This window comes from Dermacentor silvarum, chromosome 2, assembly GCF_013339745.2.
Source record: "Dermacentor silvarum isolate Dsil-2018 chromosome 2, BIME_Dsil_1.4, whole genome shotgun sequence".
NCBI classification, from domain to species: Eukaryota; Metazoa; Arthropoda; class Arachnida; order Ixodida; family Ixodidae; genus Dermacentor; species Dermacentor silvarum.
Window position 1 is genome coordinate 136902519 of NC_051155.1, and position 22069 is coordinate 136924587.

The following is a 22069-nucleotide window of genomic DNA, read 5'->3' on the forward strand; positions in this document are numbered from 1 at the left end:
TTACATCACCCGAACCCCCTCCCCTCTCCCGTCGGTGCACCACTGGCACACGGTTCACACTTGGTTGGTTCTAAACGTTCACCCCTTGTATTTGAGAAGTGCAGTATACTTGAGCATTGCGCGTACCGGTGCGAAAGTTGAAGACGATGTCCACGAAGAATATCGCGTCTGACGTCAGGTGGAAGGCCATCCAGTAGAGATCGCCGGGGTCGGCGAAGAAGGCCACGTCCACAGGAATGAGCACTAGGTTGGCCACCAGCAGCACTGTCAGGCACAGGTCCCAATAAATCCTGCATGTGCGGGATTCATTCATGCATATGAATGATTCATTCATTCATTGATTCATTGAGTCCATTTGCAACAAATGGAGGACTGTGAGGTAAAAGCATGCGGCGGCGCAGTTCTAAAAGCCCTCGGTGCCCTGTTACAAAGTCAGCGCTATGCAACGCGAAAAAAAAAGGTCATTTTATATAGATGGAATCGCTGTTAAATTAACCCAGAAAGTTACAATTTTCATAGAGACACGATTCCTAATTACGGAAGCTGGAAACACCAGCTATTATCCAAAGTGAAACCAGCTACATTTGTGTCGTGCATCTGCGCCTCAATACCAAATTCAAGGGACGAGCTCACTAACCATGTGAAAGTATTATCTGACGATCTGGCGTCCGTAGACAGTTCTCGAGCAACGTATGTGCCAACGCTCAGACGTTGTGTGTTTTATATACGTATGTTTTGTTGTAAATTTGCCGTTTCAATTAGTAAATTATCCCACATTCCATGAGAGATTGTCGACGAGGATTCGGGAGAGATATGTGTGTAATATTAATATTTTTCCCTGCTTTCATTTTTTTTTTCATATTTACTAAGACAGCTTTAGAATGTTTCTTAGTCGTCGTTTGCGCTGTCACACTCAACAAGAGAGAAATAGGCCCATTTAGGTTACAGTGGCAAATGTATGGGCAAGTTAGCCATCAAGTACGCGTATGAACATTTTCGCTCAGTCTTCTTTTTACATTTCTATATCTGCTTGCTGTAGTGGTCATTAGCTTCGATTGCAATATAATTTATCGCTGGTGAGATTCACTTAGGCAACGATAGTCTCTTGGACGTCGTTCCAATGGTTACCAGCAGATAAAAAGCTGTAAGGCCATTTCGCAACCGTTAAAGCTACCGTGTGATTGAACCTATCTGATTTATCAGGATGACATACTCAATAGAGGTTTAAACTACCATATTAATACACTCATAAGTATGCAACGTTTCGTAGAGTTGTCGTAACTGCTCGATGCCAAACGTAAGATCATCTGCTGTGGTATCACGACAGCAAGAGAGGAAGAGCGAGGAAAAGATATACATTCTTAAAGGATGCCGGAGTCTGCCTGGCAATACGCCTAACACGACTCTCCAGGTGACAAAATGGCCCACTCGTACATAGCAACCACGCACACAACATACACAACTACATGCAAAGACGCAAGCACACAATACGACAGCGGGTGGCTATAGCACGTTATCCACGCTGTGCCTGAGCGCACCTGAAGATGCTGCAGGGGTGTATGACGCAGTGGCCCGACGACTCCTGGCGGCTGCGCTCACGGTTGAGCTCTTCGGTGCTGCCAAAGAAGCTGGCATTGCGGCGCCTTCTCGACGGCAGGCACACCGAGCTGGGGTCGCAGCAGTCAGACCAAGTGCTGCCCCGCACGTCGGACTCCCCCGCTTCTTTCACTGATTCATCTGTGTACAGCCCTGGATCCAGGTGTGTGACGGTGGCGCCGTTTTGCTGGCTGGACGGCAACTTGCCGTTTGCCACGACTTGTACCGGCTCCACTGCATGTAGTAAAGGATGCGAGTGAGTTCTATATGTCATTCACTCACTCGCTCGCTCGCTCAATCAATCAATCAATCAATCAATCAATCAATCATCAATCAATCAATCAATCAATAACCGCAGCGGTGGTCTAGTGGTGAGTGGTCATATGCGGTAGGTACTGGGCTCAAATCCCGGAGCCGCCGGAATCCCACCGGTTTTTCTAATGAGGAGAGATGACCCCCGGCCTGGTGCTCGGCTGCTTGTGCGGGTACTCATCTCGAGAGGGGTTATCATAGAGTGCTAGGCGTAGTTTCTGGGCGTCCCTTGTCGAACCACAAATGGCCTTGCGTAGAGCATCCGCTGTGGCTGTGAGAAGCAGACTAGAGCTGCCGGCGGGTACCTACCAGTAAAATAGGCACAATTGCGTTTCCGGCCAGATGGTCGACCATTACGGAACCTCAACGCTATGGATAAAAGCAGGTTATTTCCCCAACCGGAGGGCGTCTTCCCTTAACGTATAGTCACCGGTCTACTGGTCGTGGCTGACCCTGAAGCATACGTTTCATCAGGTGCACATCAAAATAAGTTAGAGGAATATCTGACGGTAATCAGTTGAATGTCTTTGGGCTTCGACTACCTTTCGTGTCGACTACGGTTATCGTAGGGTAAAGCTGGTAGACTTTAACCGAACCAGCTAATCCCTGCTACCCACACGTGGATGTTTGTACAATGCTTCTTCCGAGGCTCATCTTATTTATACTCCCCGAGAATCACACCTGAAAAGCAAGCCGTTAAACGCTGTACTTCGCTGTGATCCATACACCCAAGTTAAAGACACCCGCAATTGCCTCCTCGGATATTTGCTGATAGGTTGACGTTGGTTCTTTAACAAGAAGACACGTTACTGGTCCGACGCATCTACCGATACGTTATATAAAAAGGTTCGCCCTCTTAGACACAAAAATAACAAATACAGTCCACGTCATTTAATCGAATATAATCGAACCAAACCAAAAGCAGACGCGTATAATTAAGCAAGCACAAGTGGATCTGGATCTAGACGGAAGTAACGCAATGGTCAGCGATTTCACTGATGCGTCGACATGAACGGCAGCGTTAATGCTGTATAGGATAGTCGATGCCCATTATCACATCCAGCCAATATAATACAACTTGACCAGACCAAAAGGATACGTTAGCGAAGAAAATGAAGAAATATATAAATCGATATGTAAACGCAATTGATTTAAACCTTAACAAACGCACTGATGCACGATCCTGAGAAAATGAGGGGCCAGAATTAGTTCATGAACGGCTGCGCCAGTGGAACCAGCCAATCTAATACAAATGAGTGAGCCCAAACCCAGACGTTATCAAGCAGTAGAAAACGCAAATAAGTTGGAATGTAAGCGGGATTGATATAAACGTCAACGACCGCATATAGGACTCCGCACGAGCATAACATAGCTCAGTGTTTTGTTTCGTCTGATTTTCTCTACAGTTTATAGTGCAACGACAAGCACGTGTGAGCGCTATATCTTTTTTTTTTTTAGTTAATCTCATGTGTTTTGATCTATTCCTTCAGTGACATGGTGGGCGTCTATCGAAAAGCAGGATTCCTGAGGCCGTGCTCCGCCCATTTAGCTGGTGTCATTGACCGCTCTGGCAGCCGGCTTCGCTTCGATGTGCGATAGGAACAGCTGCAATAAGACTTTGTTGGTCTGTACTTGCATGTTATTGGACAGCAAGCACATTCTGTCGTTCTGTAGCTTGAGGCGTAATATATGATGAAGCGGAGCCACTCGTATGCAGAAGATAGAATTTGGGAAAACATTTGCCCCGCACTAAGGAATTAGCTTGGACAGATCACGTGGCTAGCATTTCAACGGTTCCATCCTACGCTGCCGGCAGTGCTGTACTAGTGCTCATCCTCGAATAATACTGCACAGATGACCAAAGTGGCCTCCACTGAATTTGTACTGTACGTGACACGCGTAAGAGATTCGGAACTTCCCCGCCTCGCCGGCTCAGCTACGAGCTGACAACCGCTGATTGAAGAAGTAGATGCGTAACACCATTACTAAAGCACCGTATCGACGACAGTAAAACAGCCACTCACATTCTTCCTTCCGAGGAAAAGTGGCGATGGAAAAGCTCCAGTCACGCATGCAAGTAAATGCCCAGCGTTTTCTATCGCCGGCCAGCTTGCGCTCGTCGATCACCTGGTACAGCATCGTAATGTCCGTAAGCGCCGCTATCCTTCGTCCAGGAACAAATGCCGCCACGCAGGCCCTGGTGTGGACGGAAATTGTTGCGGCTCGCAACTGGAATGGCGGACCTGCAGTGCAGCTGAACCAGGATGTGCAAGCCCCCTTAAACCAACCCTGCACTACGCATTCTTAGAGCGTAGCTCACCATGCTGTCACATTCTTGCGGGCAGTTTGACATACATGTCGGGTGACAGCGCAGCTGGCGCGCGTAGCCGCGCTGGTGTGTCGAACGGCCTTCTCCATTGTCAAGTCCTAGCCGGCGCGCATGCGGAGACTGTTAGGCGGCGCACGAGCTGCCGCTCAATTTTCAAGGCCGCATACCACGCACGGGCTGGCATTATGTACGTGTCCTATTATGCAATGTCAGTGCACGGGCAGTGTGCGGTCTATACGCTGTCCAGACATCATGAAGATCACGTGACTGTCTGTACAGGCTGCGGTTCTGCTGGCTATGAGAGCAATACTTGGGCAAGGTCAACATTCTCACAAAGCAATTATTTGTTCTGTAAAAATTAGGACTTCTTACGTGTCGAGACATGAGGCACGCCGTAGTGGGGGAGGGACTCTGGAAATTTGGACCACCTGGGGTTCTTTAACCTGCACCTAAATCGAAGTACACGGGTGTTTTTGCATTTCGCCTCCATCGAAATGCGGCCGCCGTGACCGGCATTCGATCCCGCGACCTCGTGCTTATATAGCAGTCCAACACGGGCGTATGAGCTATTCATTGTCTTACGTGACGGACAGATTTAATTTTGAAGCAATTTAATTTCGAAGAATCACAAGCGGCAATGGCAGGTGAATGCTGCTAACCACGCCGCCGAGCAAACTCTAGACATCGAACGCTAGCGATAACGGCCGGACTGCGGGCATACCGTCAGTGACATCGTTCTCTCCGTCGCAGCAGAACGTGCGTGTAACCTCATTAAGAAACACAAGGACATGACCAATAATTGAGAAATATTTTAATGAACCCTCGGGATCAACCCAGCGATGAACGCCGGGGCCGCACGTTTAAGCTTCGCTGGTTAACCATCTTCACGGAGTGGAAGGGCCGACGAATTTTAAAAATATTTTTGTTTCGTTCTTTCAACAGCTTGGCTAACGTTAGCTAGGACACACAGTATACTCAAACTCATTTTACAAACTTGGGGCGCTATACGTCGGCGGTTGCCCAATAGGACGTGTTAAATTGTGCATCCGTCGCCCCCCCCTCAAATCTAGCTAGCAGCCGGTCAAATCTGAACCGCACATATATTGCTTCGTTCTTGCAAAACAACCAGCATGCATACCTTTCCCCCGTAATATACGCGCAGTTTTTTATGGTTAAACCAGCGCGACAGCCGTCCCGCGACTTTCTAATCAGCTTCATTACTCGCGCGCTATATAGAAATAGCGTGGTATAGGGATTAAAACGTGGCCTGAAGCCACAACGACTAGAACCAATCACAAACCGCTCGAGGCAAGTCCTAAAGCTCATCTACCCTCACAGAGATGTAAAACTGCGGTCGTGCGTGGAAAGCTGTCCTCCTGTTGCAGAAGGCAAAAACGTTTACGTATTTCGTAGGACCACATTTTCAGTGCCCGAGCTTGCCAGAGTCAGTGGTTGGGGTAAAGGGTGATGAAAGCGGTCATCAATCCTTGCCCCTAATGAAAGATAGCCACGAGGTCCTCCTAAAGCAGGTGGCTCTTGCTTGCGGTGTGCTTCGTAGCAGGAAACTCCCTGGCGGAGGACGTGCAAGATGTCCAGCTTGTTCTCGTTTCGTGAATCATTTTCATCGTGGAGGTGCACTGTATGCGGTGAGTTTGTTGTGCACGTAATTACGACGTGCAATGCGTATAGTTCATGATCAGCACCACCAGGTGAATGCAGGTCGTCTGAGAGTGTGCTCACCCTGTAGAGATATCCGTGCTGACCCACATCTACGGAGAAGGTATCAGCAGTAAACAGTCGATCGTTACGGTGATGGCCAAGAAAGAAATGCACCTTGCCAGTGATCCATTCGCGTTGTCACGAGAAGCGGACGTGGTGTGTGATGTGCCACCCTTCGCTTCTGCTTTGTAGGATATACCTTACTAGCAATTTTGTACCAGTCATTTTGTACCAGCCATTTTTATCAGTGCTATCGTTTTGATAGCGGCAAGCTGTACTAAATAGTGTATTGGAGTCCTATACACTTTTGATAAAAACACTGCACGTCAAGCATTGCGACATCTGCGCCGTTAGACCATTAAAATCTACACATGTATTAAGTAGGGTGGTTTGATGGGCTAGTTTGTGCATGGTAAGGGTAAAATGGTTCCGGCAGGTGAAAAAACGCGACCATATGTAAGAGGATAGAGACGGTACACCATTTACCGCCTGCTTCCTTTTTATTTGTGCTCGCGTTTTTTCACCTGCCGGAACCATCTTACCCTATATACGTAAGAGTCAACGCCGGCGTCGCGTGTAGAGGCAGGATTCTAGAAAAAAAAAAAAAAGAAAAAAACTAAAAAAAAAACGCTGATAACCTGCCACTCGATTGTCGCATGTACGTGCAATAAGATGCCACGCCTTAGAGCTCGTAGGGCTCGGAGAAATAAATTTCAAAGAGCTCGGCAATGTCACAGCGGCGGAAGATGAAGTAAGTTGTACTTTCGGTTCATAGCAAAGAGCTCAGTGATGCGCTAATGCATTCAGGTGACTTACTCGATTTTGTCTCGATGCGACCGTAGTAAAACGGCAGGTGAACTTGAGTAGACGGAACACCCATATATGTTTTCGATGAACAAGAAAAAAAAAAGAATTGGCAATACCGGATTGAATATATATACAATAGACAGGAAGGGGAAGAACTTCGACTGTCACGGCTCAATTGTGCGGTGAACCTTTCAGACGTTTCACCCAGCCTTTAGCGATGATGACGCGATCTGCAGAGCGCGGCGCGGTTGCCCATCTGAGTTGGAACGGTGCCGTGCCGCCCACCGCTTTTACCAACGACCGTTCCGAGCGCTCACAACGTTTGCATTTATTTATTGGCTATGACGAGACGCACTGTGCAACTCCTTTCTCGGACCAGTGCGAGAGCGGATACACAATTGGCTGGCTAGCGGATATGAAACGTAATAACATTCTCCTTTTTTTTTCGCCCTCTCCCTATTGTATGCCTGGACATCATTAAGGCTCTGCATTCTTACAGCTGCACTCTTTCGCGGAAGGTCAAGCCTCTCTGAGTGAAAAAGCACTGCAGCTCCTGTCAAATATACAATGCAGACACGCTAAACCTGCCCTGGCATCATGGCCATGACGGCTGTCGCAAGAAAAAAAGGAAAGGAATAACATAGATAAACTAGAATCAGTACAGGGGAAAGCTGTAAGATTTATATTTAATGCCTACCAATATGACACATCTCCAACAGCTCTCTTGGAAAGCGCAAGATTCGAAACTTTGGAATTGAGACGGTATCGTGAAAGAATGAAGCTATTTTATCTTATATATAATGACAAGCTAGCAATAGAGAAAAGTAAATGCGTCCAACCAATCTTGCGCCGCGAAACACGCTCATCTCACCCTAAAAAAGTTACTGAACACCTATGCCATACCAATATATACAGGTACTCTTTTTTTTTCCTCGTTCGATTAACGACTGGAATAATTTGCCACCCGAGGTTCTCAAAAGCGCCGATCTGAAATCGTTCGTTCGCGCGTTGTCTGCACTGTCTTACTGACAATTTTATTTGATTTATTTTTTACAGTGTGCTTTGTTCTGACCCCCCATGCAGTCAGAGTGACTACTTTATTGCTATTTAACTTGGTTGACGTGTTCTATTTAAACATGTTCGTCTGTACTTAGACCATTGCTTATGGCATTATTTGTATTGTGTGTGACATCTGTCGTCGTTTTGTTTCCGAGCATAACTGCCGAAGTTGTTTACTTGTTAGACGTTAGGTTTTTGAGCGGCGTATGTATCTGCTCCAGCCTTTTTCACTGCGTTATATAAGTGGTAATTGCTTCTGCTGTGGTGCTAATGTCGTGTTAGTTATGTTGTAATATTACATAACTGTTTTGATTTGCGTGGGCTTTCATTCTATAGGACTTATACCTTTTTATTTTACTGCAGTAGGATCGGCTCTGCATTTCACTTTTTTTCCTTCTGTATTTTCTGTGTCGTGATATTTTCAATGTATTGCTCACTCCTGCCTAAAGTCTGGCATTCAGACTGGCAGTATTTTCTTAAATAAATAAATAAATGAATAAATAAATAAATAAAAGAAAAAAATCGTGTTAATATATATATATATATATATATATATATATATATATATATATATGCTGTAGAGGCATTCCACGACGAAAAGGCGGCGGCGTTACTGTCATTCTTGGGGCAAGCAATCTCCATCGACTTTTGACGGTAAAACAGCGCAGAAAGTGACGACAGAGGGAATTAAAGAATCACCTGCTATGGTGTACCTCATACGCGTGACCTCCCGTGCGCTCGTGGGTGGGATTAGAGCAATTGCGACAAACTTTGGTAGCGTGGATTTTCTCTTAAGACAGCACTGACAATCAAGGGCAAGTCCTCATTTTATTCCTGCCGAAGATTATTGTCCGGAGAACGCATTGAAACTAAATTGTAGGGCTTAACAACCCAAAGCAAAATTAATGGGATTTACGCGTCGGGGTGGTGGGCTTCGCATTATTTTAGAACACGTTAGGTTCTTTAGCGAGAGGCCAAAATACGATACACAAGCGTTTAGTAAACGCCTTCGAAGCTGCGGGTGTGCCAAGAAGGATGAGGAGAGTCAGTGCATTTGTCTGCACCCTTCGCCTACATATCTGTTATATACCGAGCTACAGGCGTCTCTTTCTTTTAATGGGTTAGCATTAGTAGTATCAAAGTATTTGTGTGCGAAGTGTGCGAAGTGTGGGAAACCAGTGACGTGGTAGAGGTAGAGGTGGGATGGTAGAGCTTAGGAGAGCGTATATGTATATGTAACGGGACCTTAAAGAAGTGCGACGTAATGCTAATGCATTTATCTCGCATTAACACCTAGATGGCCAGTGATTTTTTTTTATTGAGAAGCTCTTACGACAAAAATCGGGACATGCGTGTTTTAATTAGACATAAACAGGTTGTTAGCGTCCTGTCTATGGGATGACCTCTAGACTAGGAGGCGGCCCAGGTGCACGTATTTATCAGGCAGGAAAATGTCGCCTTCATGAGGAGCTATAGCTCGTTGCAAGTCCATGGACTTATATGAGGATATATACGAGAGATCGGCCAGAGCGACCGAGTAACTGTATTGGAATGGCAGATATATAAGACTGGAGGCCATAAATATATCGGCGCTGGCGTGAGGTCTGCACGCGCGATCCTTCGAAGTACAATCTCATGGCGCGATACGACCGGGGCGCTTTCCTATACGCTATACTGACCAACTACATTGCATCATGCGACGCAGCGCCTTTTTTTTTTGTTTACAAACATTCAGCTTATCTTATCTTACTGGGCTTATTTCGGGCCTGCGCACATATACACCGTCACATTTGTTTACAGCGTGTGCAGATGTTGTGCTCCAGAGAGCGATGACGACACCGACAGGAATCTCTGGGCTCGAATCAGCGTTCCGCCTGAGTATGCGACGCGTGTACACATGGGCAGTGGCTTATGGAAGAGCCTTACTTCGAAGAATATGTGCTCGCCCTCGCTCAAATTTTTGTTCAGTCCCGAATCAGTGTTCTTGGCTTTTAACAGGTTAAGCGGAGCCGACAAGTCGCACCATCCTGTATGCTTGAATGCAATTATGTGCGACCTCACTGTTCCAAGGCTACTTTCTAAACGATCTGTAACTTCACTGAGGAGGCTAGGTCGACTCCTCGGTAATGGAACATTTGGAAGCAACATACCAGTACCACCTGCGAGTGTTTACGGATGGGTCGGTCTGCATAGATGCAGATAATTGTGCTGCTGAATTCTGAATTCCGTCCCCCGGCTCTAGCTGCGCTGGATGGATAGACAGCTTAGTTTCTTCGACGTTATCAGAGGGTGCCATTATAACTGCAACGCTGAGGAAATTGAAGAGATGTCCTACCGAAAATGGATGGGGTCCTTCCTGTAGACTCAAAGTGCACGCCAGTTATCGCTTCGTCTGCCGTGAAACCAATTTTCTCGGCAATTGCTATACCTTTTGAAAGACCTCGAAAGCAAAGAACTTACGAGATAACATTCAGTGGATACCTTCACATGTAGGTCCTTCCGGAAACGTAAAAGTTGACTCCATCGTACGTGTAGAGCTATCAAGACCCCACCCCGTAAATGAAATTAACTAAAATGTAGCGACTAATAAAGGAGGCTATTCGCTGTCATGTTCGAAAGCTTTGAATGCTGCTGCGTGAGTCCTGTGCGATCAAGAAGCCAATTCGCCCGTAGGCCATCAAGTTTGGCAGATCGTCTTATATTTTTCTGCCGGCGTTAGCGGAGCGAATTACTTGATGCCATTTGGAGAAGACGATTTCTGCACAATTGTGTACAACGTCTCCTGTTTCCGAAGGGTCACCAGATCATCCGAAGAGAAATATTGCGCCTTAATTCTGCTTGTATTTCTTCGAGACAGTGGACTTTCAGACGTGTGATGACAGTTTATATATCCTGGAAGACTTCGCTACAGGCGGAGCAATTGTATGTGGGCCTCGACTACCAGGTAAGCGCCCCTGTACGAACATCATCATCATGCAATGTATCGTTTCAGAACATTGTCTTCACCTGCCTGTAAAACGGCTAAACAGAAGGCTTAATTCAATTATCCCATAGAAATTTGCTGAAGCTCTATTATTGAAAAGTACCCAAGTAATTGTACTGCACCGACGTTAGCAAATGTGGCATCTGGCTCTTCGTGCAGCACATTCAGCAAATCTAGATAATTTTCCAAGCACAAAGCACCGCAAGAAAGCACTATAGCGGTAGGCCAGCTGACACTACATCAACTGTTATTTTGAAAAAGTTCGCTATTCGGCGGCAAAAGCTTTACGCCGAATGATGAAAGCGCGTTAAGTTGTAATCGTCTTTACTTAGAAGTGAGAAAGCCGCGCATTTTGAACAGTATACCGTTAAGATTTCAAAAGGCTGTAAACATGCCGAGCTTATTTCTGCTCTTGAATCTGTCTTTTTCTTCGTCTTTCTTTATTCTCTCAATGAAAAAATAACCCGCTGACACACTGCAAATAAGTACCGGTCATATTCTTGAAGTCAAGTCAGTGTAGCCTGTTATCCCCCGTCGAAAGTCTTCGAGGCCGTCGCTCGAAGCGCGCAGTGCGGAGTTTAGGTGTCGACGAACGTCCGAACAGGCCGTGCATTCGCGCAATGTACAACATCCGTTTTCCTGTTTCCGGCCACAGCATCCTCAGCGTACTTTCGGCGGCTTTGTCTCCCACCGATTCGGCAATACTCCTATTGTCCTTTTTTTCTTGCACATCGGCAGCATTTTGTGACACTCCTCGGTGCCATGGATGAACTTGCACAACGGACTCCTCGGCGCAACGTCAACGCGTTGCGGACGATCGAGGTCACATCCTCGTGCCCGACGGCAGCCAACGCGGACTGCCAATGCTGAGTAATTAACGAAGAAAGTTGGGCTAGTTGGTGTTGATGCAGTTGCTGTGACATAGTTACTAGCGCAAACAAGACTAACAAAAAAAAAGTGGGCAGGACAGAGCGCTAGGGTTTGTACGGCAGAGCGCTAGCGCTCTGTCCTGACCCACCTTTCATTCCCGTTAGTCTTGTTCGCGTTAGTATAACGATGTCACAGCAAGTGCCAATACTGCCTGGCCGCGCGCCTCGCCGTCTCAATGCGTCTTGTTCAGCCAGAAAATATTTTATTGTTTAAGACTCGATAAAGGCGGCACATAAACATCAGTGCAGCTATGCCCTTTAATGTTCAAGTCTGTGGCAATGAAGGCGTACAGACGTCTACGACTTCCATCAAGAGCACCCTAACGACGTGCTCAGAAGAAAAGGAAGCGATAGATTAACGTAGTTGCTTAGTTTGAGAGATGATGTTCGTGCACAGGTAGCCACGCGGGTACGCGCGCGGGGAGGCTGTCGAATGAAGTCTTCTTTGATTGATTTGCAAGGTACCACTCGAGCGGCGTAGACAACCCAATTTGAGCCCCCGTGTTCAACAGGCACATTTGCTCCCCATTCTTATGCAGACTATCGGCTGTAAAGTGTCGATTCTATACCCGTGTACCCTTTCCATTCCGTCACATGTCCTTATCATGCCTTACTGAGCCTTCGATCCATAATGTATAACCTCGTTTTTCCCTTTTGCAATGACAATGTTATCAGCGTTAGCAGCTTGGTGCAAACACGTTGCTTACTCTTTTATAGCAGGCACTAAATACAGCTTTGTGCATACAATAGATGCCAGACGACTTATATTGCATCTTTTTACGAGCGCACGTACACTTGCGAAACATGTCGTTTCACGCAGTCGTATACGTCATCGTGGGCCAGTCCCCAAATTACCTGGCTCAGGCACTGAGTGACGAAATTAAATATACACGTGTGTGTATATAACCGTCGGCAGAGTCCCAGATTGCGCAGGTCCCTTGCTCGCTCTTTGACGGCGACTTATCTGGGCTTCCCATGGCAACGACTGATAGAAAGCCCGTGCACAGGCCGGCTATGCTCACATCAGGTGCGCATGCCTTAGATTTCTGGAACGCTGCATAGCTGGGTTCGGAAGGAAGCGCAGGCTTCTGCGAATATTTGAAGCTACTATTTGCTGATAATAAATGCGTCGAATGCTTCTCTTCGTGTGCAGTTTTGTAAGAACTAAAGAAGAGTGTATATAAGGCCCTGCATGGTCCTGTGTAAGCCTTCGGGTGGGAGGGTTCCTTCTTCGTCAAGGCAAAAGCGGTCATACTTTCCTTGGGGAGGGTAGAGCCGTAGAATTTTGCGGTTCACGCGATACGTCACGCCTTCCCCTCCTCAGCAGAAAGACGGAAAGTGCTGTAACGGCTGTACGCGTCCATGGCACAGAAAGCCACGAAAGAGTTGTTGCAGTAACTGAAGTCGACAGGTCTTGGCGACCGTGTGCATAGACTTGGTGCGAAACTTCAAATGTGCATGAAACTGAGCTCTTTCTGCCTCCTTTCTCTCTCTCTTCTCATCCCTATCCTCCTTCCCCGGAGCAGGGTAGCAAACCGGACGGGCATCTGGTCAACCTCCTTGTCCTTTCCTTTCTTCTATTTCTCTGTATCTCTCTCTTTCTCCCTGCAACGGCTGTCTGGGTTCTTGCCGTCGGGGGAAAAAAAACACATAGCAACCAGCTATAAATACGACCGCTGTTAGCTTTGCAAAGACGAGTGTTCCTATCGAAACGTTGGGGTCAAAATTTCAAAGCTCCTTCTACTTTCATTACTGAAGGCCTCCGTATTCAGGACCTCTTTGGCCTGCTTTCGATGTGGGGCTTTACTGTGAGTTCATCTGTTTTTTGGTGGTGATTGCATATACTATCATAAATAAATAGGTTGCCAGATAATAAGCTTCGATAGATTTATGGGGCTTAACGTCCTTAAGTAACACAGCACTTACGAGTTGCGCCGTTTTGGAGGGCTATACAGATTAATTTTGTCCGATTCGGGGCTCTTCAACGTGCACCGAAAGCGCGTAAAATGAGTGTCTTCACATTACGCCTCCATCATTGGAATGCGGTGGCCCCGGTTTGGGATAACATCCGCCACATTGTTCTTAGCAGCAGAACGCCATAATCACTTGGCCACCGCTGCAGCTCTGCTAAAAAGCACAAGCACTTTCATCTAAACCTCGTGGTTATCGACAGCAACAGCAAATGAATCTGCGTAGCCCCATCCTGTACGTACAGACCAGGTCCAGCATGAGCTTACGCTATAGTATACGTGCTCTTGTGAAAGTGCCGATGAACATTTCCCTCACTCCTGCCTGCAGATCGGGGTAGGTTCACGAATCACAGGCAGTTTTGTCACTGTGCCAGAAAGGCGGCGTCGTTTGCTCCAGAATGAAAGTGGCTACAACGCGAAAGCGCGTGGCTATACGTGCTCACGCGTTGAAGCTCATACAGAGCGCGATAGTACGTTGCTGCAAATTCGCAGCGCATAAACTAAACAAGCACAGTAAGAACAGAAACAAGACAAGTTTTGAGTTCCAACTGAGCATTATTTCTCCAACTAGCCCGGTCCCAGACCATGTGCATTATTGCTTCCGAAAAAAAAAAAAAAGCAGCAAAGAATGACAAGCAGGATTACTGGGAAAGGCGAAAGATAGAAAATGGCGCTGATTCCTGCAGAAGTCGAGGCAAAATACTAGTGTGGTGCCTTGCAAGCGGGGCCTCAAATCTGTTTGTAAAGGTTGTCATTTCATAGTTTTCTGTAATCGAAAGCTTCCTTACGTACGAAATTGTCCGTAATGGGGCTTGGGCGTATTGCGGCGCACGCTGCCCTTCGATAGAAAAGAGCAGTTTTACTACACGGCCGCTATCAGTACATACGGTATACAATACACACTCGTTGCAGTGTACACGCTGACCCGAACAGTTTGACTGATCAGGGGCGATCGTACTGAGTGCTTGCTCGAACCATGACCCACGGGCCTAGTTCATGCGGCGGCCGCTGCCTCAGGCTAATACTGTTTTCGGTCTTTGGCGAAAGGAGAAGAGGAGAAGGACGGGCTCAGAGCAGCATCCTTCCGCCATATTGCGTAACTTAGAGGGCAGTGCCTTATGAGTCTAGAAGACAGGAGAAGGTGCTTTGTTGTGCGCTGCACGAACTGCTCACGAGGGTACGTTAATGAGGGTCTGTTACTGTACCTTGTTCGCCGACACGGCGCAGAACTGAGTCACAGAATGGGCACATGAAGAAAAATTCATCTGAAACAGCGATCTTTCGAATCGCCGCCTCCGACTGAGGTTACTGCGGTATCCCGTTCCGTTGCACTGACAACCCACCTATGTTGTACGCAACGCGCAGAGATCACTAACCTACAACGACGGTAGGCTCACGGTCCTGGACAGCCTTCAGGAAGTTCCTGTGCAGCGGGTCGTCAATGTCGAAGGTCATGAGGCGCTTGCGATAGGTGCTCGTCCCGTGCTCAGCGAAACCCTCGTCGTCGCCGTTGCCGCTGCGATGTAGGCCACCCTCGTCGGCACTCGCCACGTGGCCCGACCGTCGCGAGGACGAGCGTGGCGTCGCTTTGCCTGTCAGCGAGGCGCCCAGCTTCCTGCACGTCGTCCAACGCAACAATGAGCGAGACAGACACCTGCACGCGTTGACAAATCTCCACGTGTTCTCTCCGCCTCCCCTCAATATTGCTATCACGTGACGTCGCGGTCGCCACGAAGGTATACTGGCGTTAAGCGGATTAGATAGAGGCGTCTTTTCACCGCAGCTGCGATCCTTCGGCTGACGGTAGTGACGACGTCGTCAGGTGTCCCGCAGTGCGACGTCACCGACTCCAATCTGTATTGCCATTCTGGAGTTCACAGTGCTTCTGAAGGAAATATAGGAATAACTTTGACCGTACTACAGGGCACCCAGTGTGGTGGCATGGAAAGGCGGTAGGGCATGCAATATACGCAATGTGCCGCCATTTAGGCCCGTTACAAGCCATCGCAGTGGAAGGCGACAAAGGCACACCTACAGTTTTTAAGGACGACCACGGGACGACAAACATGTAGACCATTTTACCCGTGCTGTGGCAGCAGTGTTTCCGTGGCCCCAGAAACTTCCGGTCATGCATTTTTGACTGCCAAGTTAGCCACGGAAAACTAAGTACTTTGTCCTATAGTTACTATAGGTTCATGTTCTTGATGTGTTCAAATATAAGGACTTGCGTCCAGCCCATATATGCAGCTTTCATGTTATACATAGCAGTAAAATGTGTTTGTCAAACATTCTATCTGTAGAGAAATACTCGGTGTATGTTTATAGACTAATGTAGTTTGCGTTTTCCAGAGGCCTTAACCGAAAGTCTTCTGGCAGCTGCGTGTATAAACATTAAAAGAAAACGGCTTTATCCTAATTTTTGCGGCACGTGATCCTGTGCAGTGATAGTGCGAGCGGCTGTAATCGAGTGTCAGTACTCTGTCTCTCGCTCTTTTTACCTTTGTGTCTTCACCTCTCCCGTTTCACAGTGTAGGCTAGCAATTCAAATTTTCCGTTCTGGTTAGCTTCGATCGTCTCTCTTTTCGTCCGTTAAGACAAAATCTGACTGGAGTTTTCCCACGGTCTTATCGAGAATACTACGTATGAACATCAAGAAGTCGTGCAGGCATGTTTGCCGGACAAAGAACTGAATTTGCTGGGCCAATAATGCGAATATACAAAGCTAAGCAGGTGTAACGACCACTTTATTTTCATTCGACGGGCGCCGCCACGTTGGAAAAACTCTGACCAGCTATACAATCATTTATTTATTCTTGCAGGCGATGTCGCTAAGTCAGGTCACTCGTATATATAGCGCGAAACAGGTCTGCGCGACTCGCCTCCAAATCAATACCACCTGTACAGATGCCAGGCCTTCCCACTCTGATTGTGACATCACTTTGAAAGGACGACACTCCCACTGAAAACCATGCTAACGACAACAGAAAAAAAGAGGAAAAAAACACTAAAACAAAGTGGAAACGGCAGCCCTAAGCGTCAATGGCGTCCACCTATAGAAATGTACAGTATCTCGGCCTCCTCGCCTGACGTCAATTCCCAAAGCGCGTAGTCCTTTACATAATCGTGAAGGTGCGTTCGGGCTAAATGCACTGACGTGATAACACATCGTCACCATTTCCACGTCCCCTTCATGCAAAGAGCCATATTTGTTTTCTAAACTATTTCAGAAGACATATTGTTTCGAGGGGTCGGCGGCCTGCCCTATCCATCTTCCCTCTCACCTATTTCCAAATGATTTGCGCATATTTGGGCTTGAACAGACTATTTCCCAACCCGCTAAGCACTACCAATGCCTCGGGCCTTCTGCGCCTTGTGTCATTATACGGTCGTGCAACTTAACATTCGAATAAAAAGTCAACGGAATTCCAGGTGTACTGTCAGCTAAAGTTGGAACGTCCTCCCTTGGCTGTCACTTCGGGAATGGTATTTCCGCCCTCTTTGCTTAGATCAGCGAAAGTGTCTCGCAGTCTAAAAGGCTTTCTTTCTGTCTCTTTTTCTCTTCTTGCGAGTGCGACGGCAGTCGCACGTTATCTCAGCGTAAGGATAAAAAAGAAAAAAAAAAAAAGGCGGGTGGATGCAGATCACACCGGCGCCAACTGTCGAGAAAGCGTGCTGTTCACGTGCAAAACGAAACAAATACGTGAGCCGTGTGGCACCTCACGACGTCTTCAGAACGAAAACAATTACAGCAAAAGCGCACCTGCACAGCTTCCGCAATTTAGCCTGCCATCTCCGGTGTGACGGCGTGTAATTTTTATGGCCTGCTACTTCCTTCTTGCTGTTTTCTGCTGAGGCGCGATTAGTGTTTTTGTATGTGATCCTTCAGGGCGGCATATTTGCGCCAATTACGTCCGCCATCTTGCGCTTCAAAGGCATGCCGTAAGGTCACTGCTTGTTCGCGCAAGATCGCCGCTCTGTGCGGCGCAAACAGCGTATGCAGTTGTTCTATGTTCCTTTTAAGCTGCGAAATTGCTTCTGCAGCTATTTGGAGAGAGAGAGAGAGAGAGAGAGGGGAGAGAGACAAGAAAGCGAGAAGGCAGGGATGTTAACCAATAGAGTGTCTGGTTGGCTACCCTACACTGGGGGAAGGGAAAGGGGAATATAAAGAAGACAGAGAAAGAGGAATTCTACTTAGAGATGTAGTAAAGAAAGCCCCTACAGAGTGTCGGCTCTTCACTGCCAAGCTGCACACTCTAGCGGAAGAGAACGGCCATCACGTTACATTTCAATGAACTCCTGGTCACCGTGATCCACATAGCAAGGAACTGGCCGATACCGAAGCGAAGAAGGCTCTCGAAGACTCGATCACTGCTTATGATTTCATTACAAGAACAGACGCCGACTGCCTACTCGCAAGTCTTGTACGAAAAGTGACAGAAAAGCACACGGACCATCCGGAAAATAGCCACAATTGCCTCCAGACACTACACCCTAACATAGCATTTAGGATACCACCAAAAATTCAGCGCAGCAGTGCCAATTTTCTGCACTGACGTAAGCTGCGAGCCGTGATTACGCGTGGTTACGTACACTTAATCAGATACGCTGAATCTCCAGACTGTGAGCAGTACAATGTGCATGAGTCTATAAAGCATGTACCATGTGACTGCCCTTAGTACGTGGAAGAGTGACAGAGGTTGATTAATGATGTTGTCCGCCTCGACATCCAACCGCTGTCGCAGGAAAGTAATATTGCGCCCTCGGCGTGGCCGCAGACCTAGGTTTCAGGCCATCTAGGCCTTAATTGACTTTTGGAAAGTACAGGACTGAACTTTAGGTTTCAAGTAGACTTGGCCGTTATGTGTTTTGCATCTTCCCTCTGTCGTAATTGTCACCCATCATGCTCCTCTTTATTTCCCTACTTTCCTTTCCTCAGCGCAGAGTAGATGGCCCGAGAAATGCACTTGAGGAAGACCTCCCTGCCTTTCATATCAATAAACGTTTCTCTCTCTCTTTCTTTCTTTATCTTTCAGGCTGCTAGTCGTGCTCGACCATGTGCCAGGGACTTTTTCTGCTCGTAATTTGTATGCGCATAATTATGAGTACAAATGCTCTTACAATATGTTCGTGTATGACGATTGTTTGAACCTTACCGCGATGAGCGCAGTGTTTTGGAAATGCTATTCATAACGGTAGGGGAGGGGGGGGGAGAGAGAGATACTTTGATCGTCATATATACGTGTGTTAGTATTCTTAAGAACTTGGAAAACGAACTCCGCGAACGCAGCCTGCCCAATTTCATCGTGCTTCACAAGGCAAGATGGCCGACACGAATGACTTGCGCGAGTAATTAAGTATGTGTACTCATGCATTCCGTGGGCCGCGCTACTAACCTCTACCAACGCGCGTTGCATTGCCTAGTTGAAAAAAAAAACTGTTATTGAGACAGCTGTGTGACTGTCACTGCGCGCAGCCGACCGTCTGCGTCCGCATGGCGCGGTGCAGGAGGACTTATGCCACTCTCGGTGCGGCTCATGCAGTTATGTCACCGCATAGCAATGACGGGAATCTGTTGACCCCACTGCACGATGCAAGGGAAGAACGCCACTACCCGCTGCGCGCTACCGCTGCCGATGTGAAGGGACGCTCACAAGAAGCTCCATATAGAAAACGCGGATATTTTAATGGAAAATTTATTTACGCAAATTACCTGCAGCGCCTAATGACAGGCATGATAGCAGGAGAGTACAAAAGAGAATATATCACAAGGAACTACGTGCGTACGTATACAAACCAAATAATGGTAAGAAAGGCGAACTCAGTGTTCAAATGGAAGCTGATTTGTTAGAAATGAAGCAACACTTATGAGAGGATTGCCATTGTCCATGACGTCAAAGCAAGCGGGTTGGCGTCGCAACCGTCGGCTCCGCTTCTCCCAAGCGGGGCGAAACGCCTGACGTTGTTTCGGGTCACGCGATGGCATTCGGCGAATAGCAACACAGGCTGCGCTGGAAAACAATCGCTTAATTCGGCACCCTGCAGGAAGCAATATATAGGTTAGTGGCTGTCAAACATTGAGCCTTCACGGGACCTTTGACTCGTTTACAGGTCACGAAAAAAACACCTTCAAGTAATTTTACTTCGCAACATAAACACGCAAGAAGTCAAGAAACTGCTATATAGAGCCAGAACAACAAAATTTATATTTCGGCGTACCGCGACTGTGTCGTAGGCTACGTCGTGGATCCACCTTTTTTTTTTTTTCATACACTCTCTTTTCAACGGAAGCCTTCTCCTTACCCTTTTAGGGGCTGCCGGCGGCTGCCATATTTCGTCATATAGCAGATTCCCATATACACGGCTGATATTGGCCAATAGCACATCATTCAAGAAGCTCACGCTCGGCCGCGCGCGCTGACGTTTAGGAATGAAACTTTGGCCGCACTGGTTATCGGTGTCGTATAGCCGTCGGGTCTCGCTAATTTCGATTAGTCTTGAACACTCAACTAGCCTCGAATACCACGCCGAAACTTAAGCCCACACCACACGAAACACCACACCACACCACACGAACACCACGCCACACATACAAGGGACTCACGCCAGTGTGCTCTCACTCCCGTCCTCTTCTGGATAGACGTGCTTCGCATTCAGCTTCTGATTGAGGTGCTACAAAGTGCGCAACGAGTCGCCGTAACGCCGTAGGCGGGGCGAAAGCCCCCTAAACAGCGGTAATAGTGTGGAGGGGCTTTAGGCGGGGCAGCGCCATTCCACCTGCGTTCCTCCACTACTTTGGAATGGGTGACGTTGAATGTGAAATGGAAATGTAAATATCGCACTCGAAGTATTTACTAGTACGACCGTAAATACCTGAAAAAAATTATCTCGGTAATATATTCTGGGAAGTGACATACTCGTTCAAATGCGCTTTTTTTTTTTTTAGGCTTCAAAGAAATGTCGTTCAGGGCCCTTTCAAAACTTTCCGGTGCGTCTAAATTTTCAAATACATTTGTACACAAAGTTGCGTTATTCGCAACATGAAGTTCGCTCGATTACATGTTTCCCCTTCCTAATTGTGCCGCTGGTCTTGCAACCGTTTATTGTTAGTATCCACCGCCATGTTCACACTTATGTTTATCACGCAGTCGCACCTTGTAATTTAACGCTTCAGTCAAGCCGACTACTGCCACTTTTATCGTTAGCTAGATGCTCTGAATTTCTACCAGAATGCCCAATCGCTTCTCCTCATTCGTAGCTTTGCCTGCAGCAGCGCAACGTAAGACTGACAAAAGAAGAGAGACTGAGAAAATAGACGAGACAGCATGCTTATTTTTCTTGAAATCTCCCTGTATTGCGACCAGCTGATCAGTTGCATATCATGGAGCACCACGAAGCCCGATTTCTTTACGTTAAAGTTGAACCCCAGCGCTCTGCCGTCCTATCTTTTCTCGTCTCTTTTCTTTTGTCCGTGTTACGACCCGGTAGCCAGGTATCGCTTTGAATGACCGCCATTCAGTCATTCGGCGTTTCTGTACCGTTTTCCCGAGTCATCTTAAAGCATGAGTTATTGCTAAGCACGAGGTCGCGGGATCCAATCCCGGCTGCGGCGAAATGGGGGCGAAATGCAATAACGCTAGTGTTCCCGTGCATTGGGGGCACGTTAAAGATCCCCTGGTGGTCAAAATTAATCCGGAGTCCCCCGCTATACGGTGTGCCTCATATAATCAAATCGTGGTTTTGGCACGTAAAGCCCCAGAATTCAACTCAATTAAATTCACGAGTCATTAAAAATACTTTCAATTGGTTGCGCTTTCCCAGAAATTATGACCTAGCTTCGTAAAGTATAGGGGTCTGCGCTTTGAGTTATCACAACACTGTCGATCGTTTCTGATTTCATTTTACTGCTGTTCGATATTGTGCCATAACTGGCTTCATCTACAGTTCTCCTATCCAGTAGACACTGTCTCTGTATATCTGACATTTAGCACGCTTTTCTCTGCCGCTGTCCACCGCAAATGTAATATTTAGTGGCCGAGTTTTCCTGTTGTTGTTGTTATTTTTTCTTCGTCCGCTGCGACTCAACATTTCTTTCTATGCAGTACCTAAATGACCTAGCCACCTAACTTTTTTTTTAAGTGAAGCTTTATAGGCTCACAAGTGTCGGCGGTGGTGGTGGTGTCACGCTGAAAAGTGGGCCGATCCTGGCGATAGTGCAGAAAGGGTCCAAGCTCAATGGCACATACCCCTGTCATGTGGGCCGATCCTGCTGATAGTGCAGAAAGGGTCAAAGACCAATGACACATACCAGGGACAAAAAAGATAGAGAGAGGGAAAGAGAGAGAATGAGAGAGAAAGAAAGAAAGAG

The 22069-nt window shown here is 47.2% G+C and overlaps 1 protein-coding gene across 1 annotated transcript in view; it reads right to left on the reverse strand.

Annotated features, from left to right (window-relative positions):
* LOC119440418 (potassium/sodium hyperpolarization-activated cyclic nucleotide-gated channel 2) overlaps window positions 1-22069 on the reverse strand; it is a 53085-nt gene that overhangs the window by 10669 nt on the left and 20347 nt on the right. Inside the window, exons 2-4 of the mRNA XM_049662914.1 lie at window positions 15081-15319; window positions 1539-1830; window positions 127-290 (exon numbers count right to left, since the gene is read on the reverse strand). Coding sequence (XP_049518871.1) covers window positions 127-290; window positions 1539-1830; window positions 15081-15319 — 695 coding nt within the window. The remainder of the gene's footprint in view (window positions 1-126; window positions 291-1538; window positions 1831-15080; window positions 15320-22069) is intronic.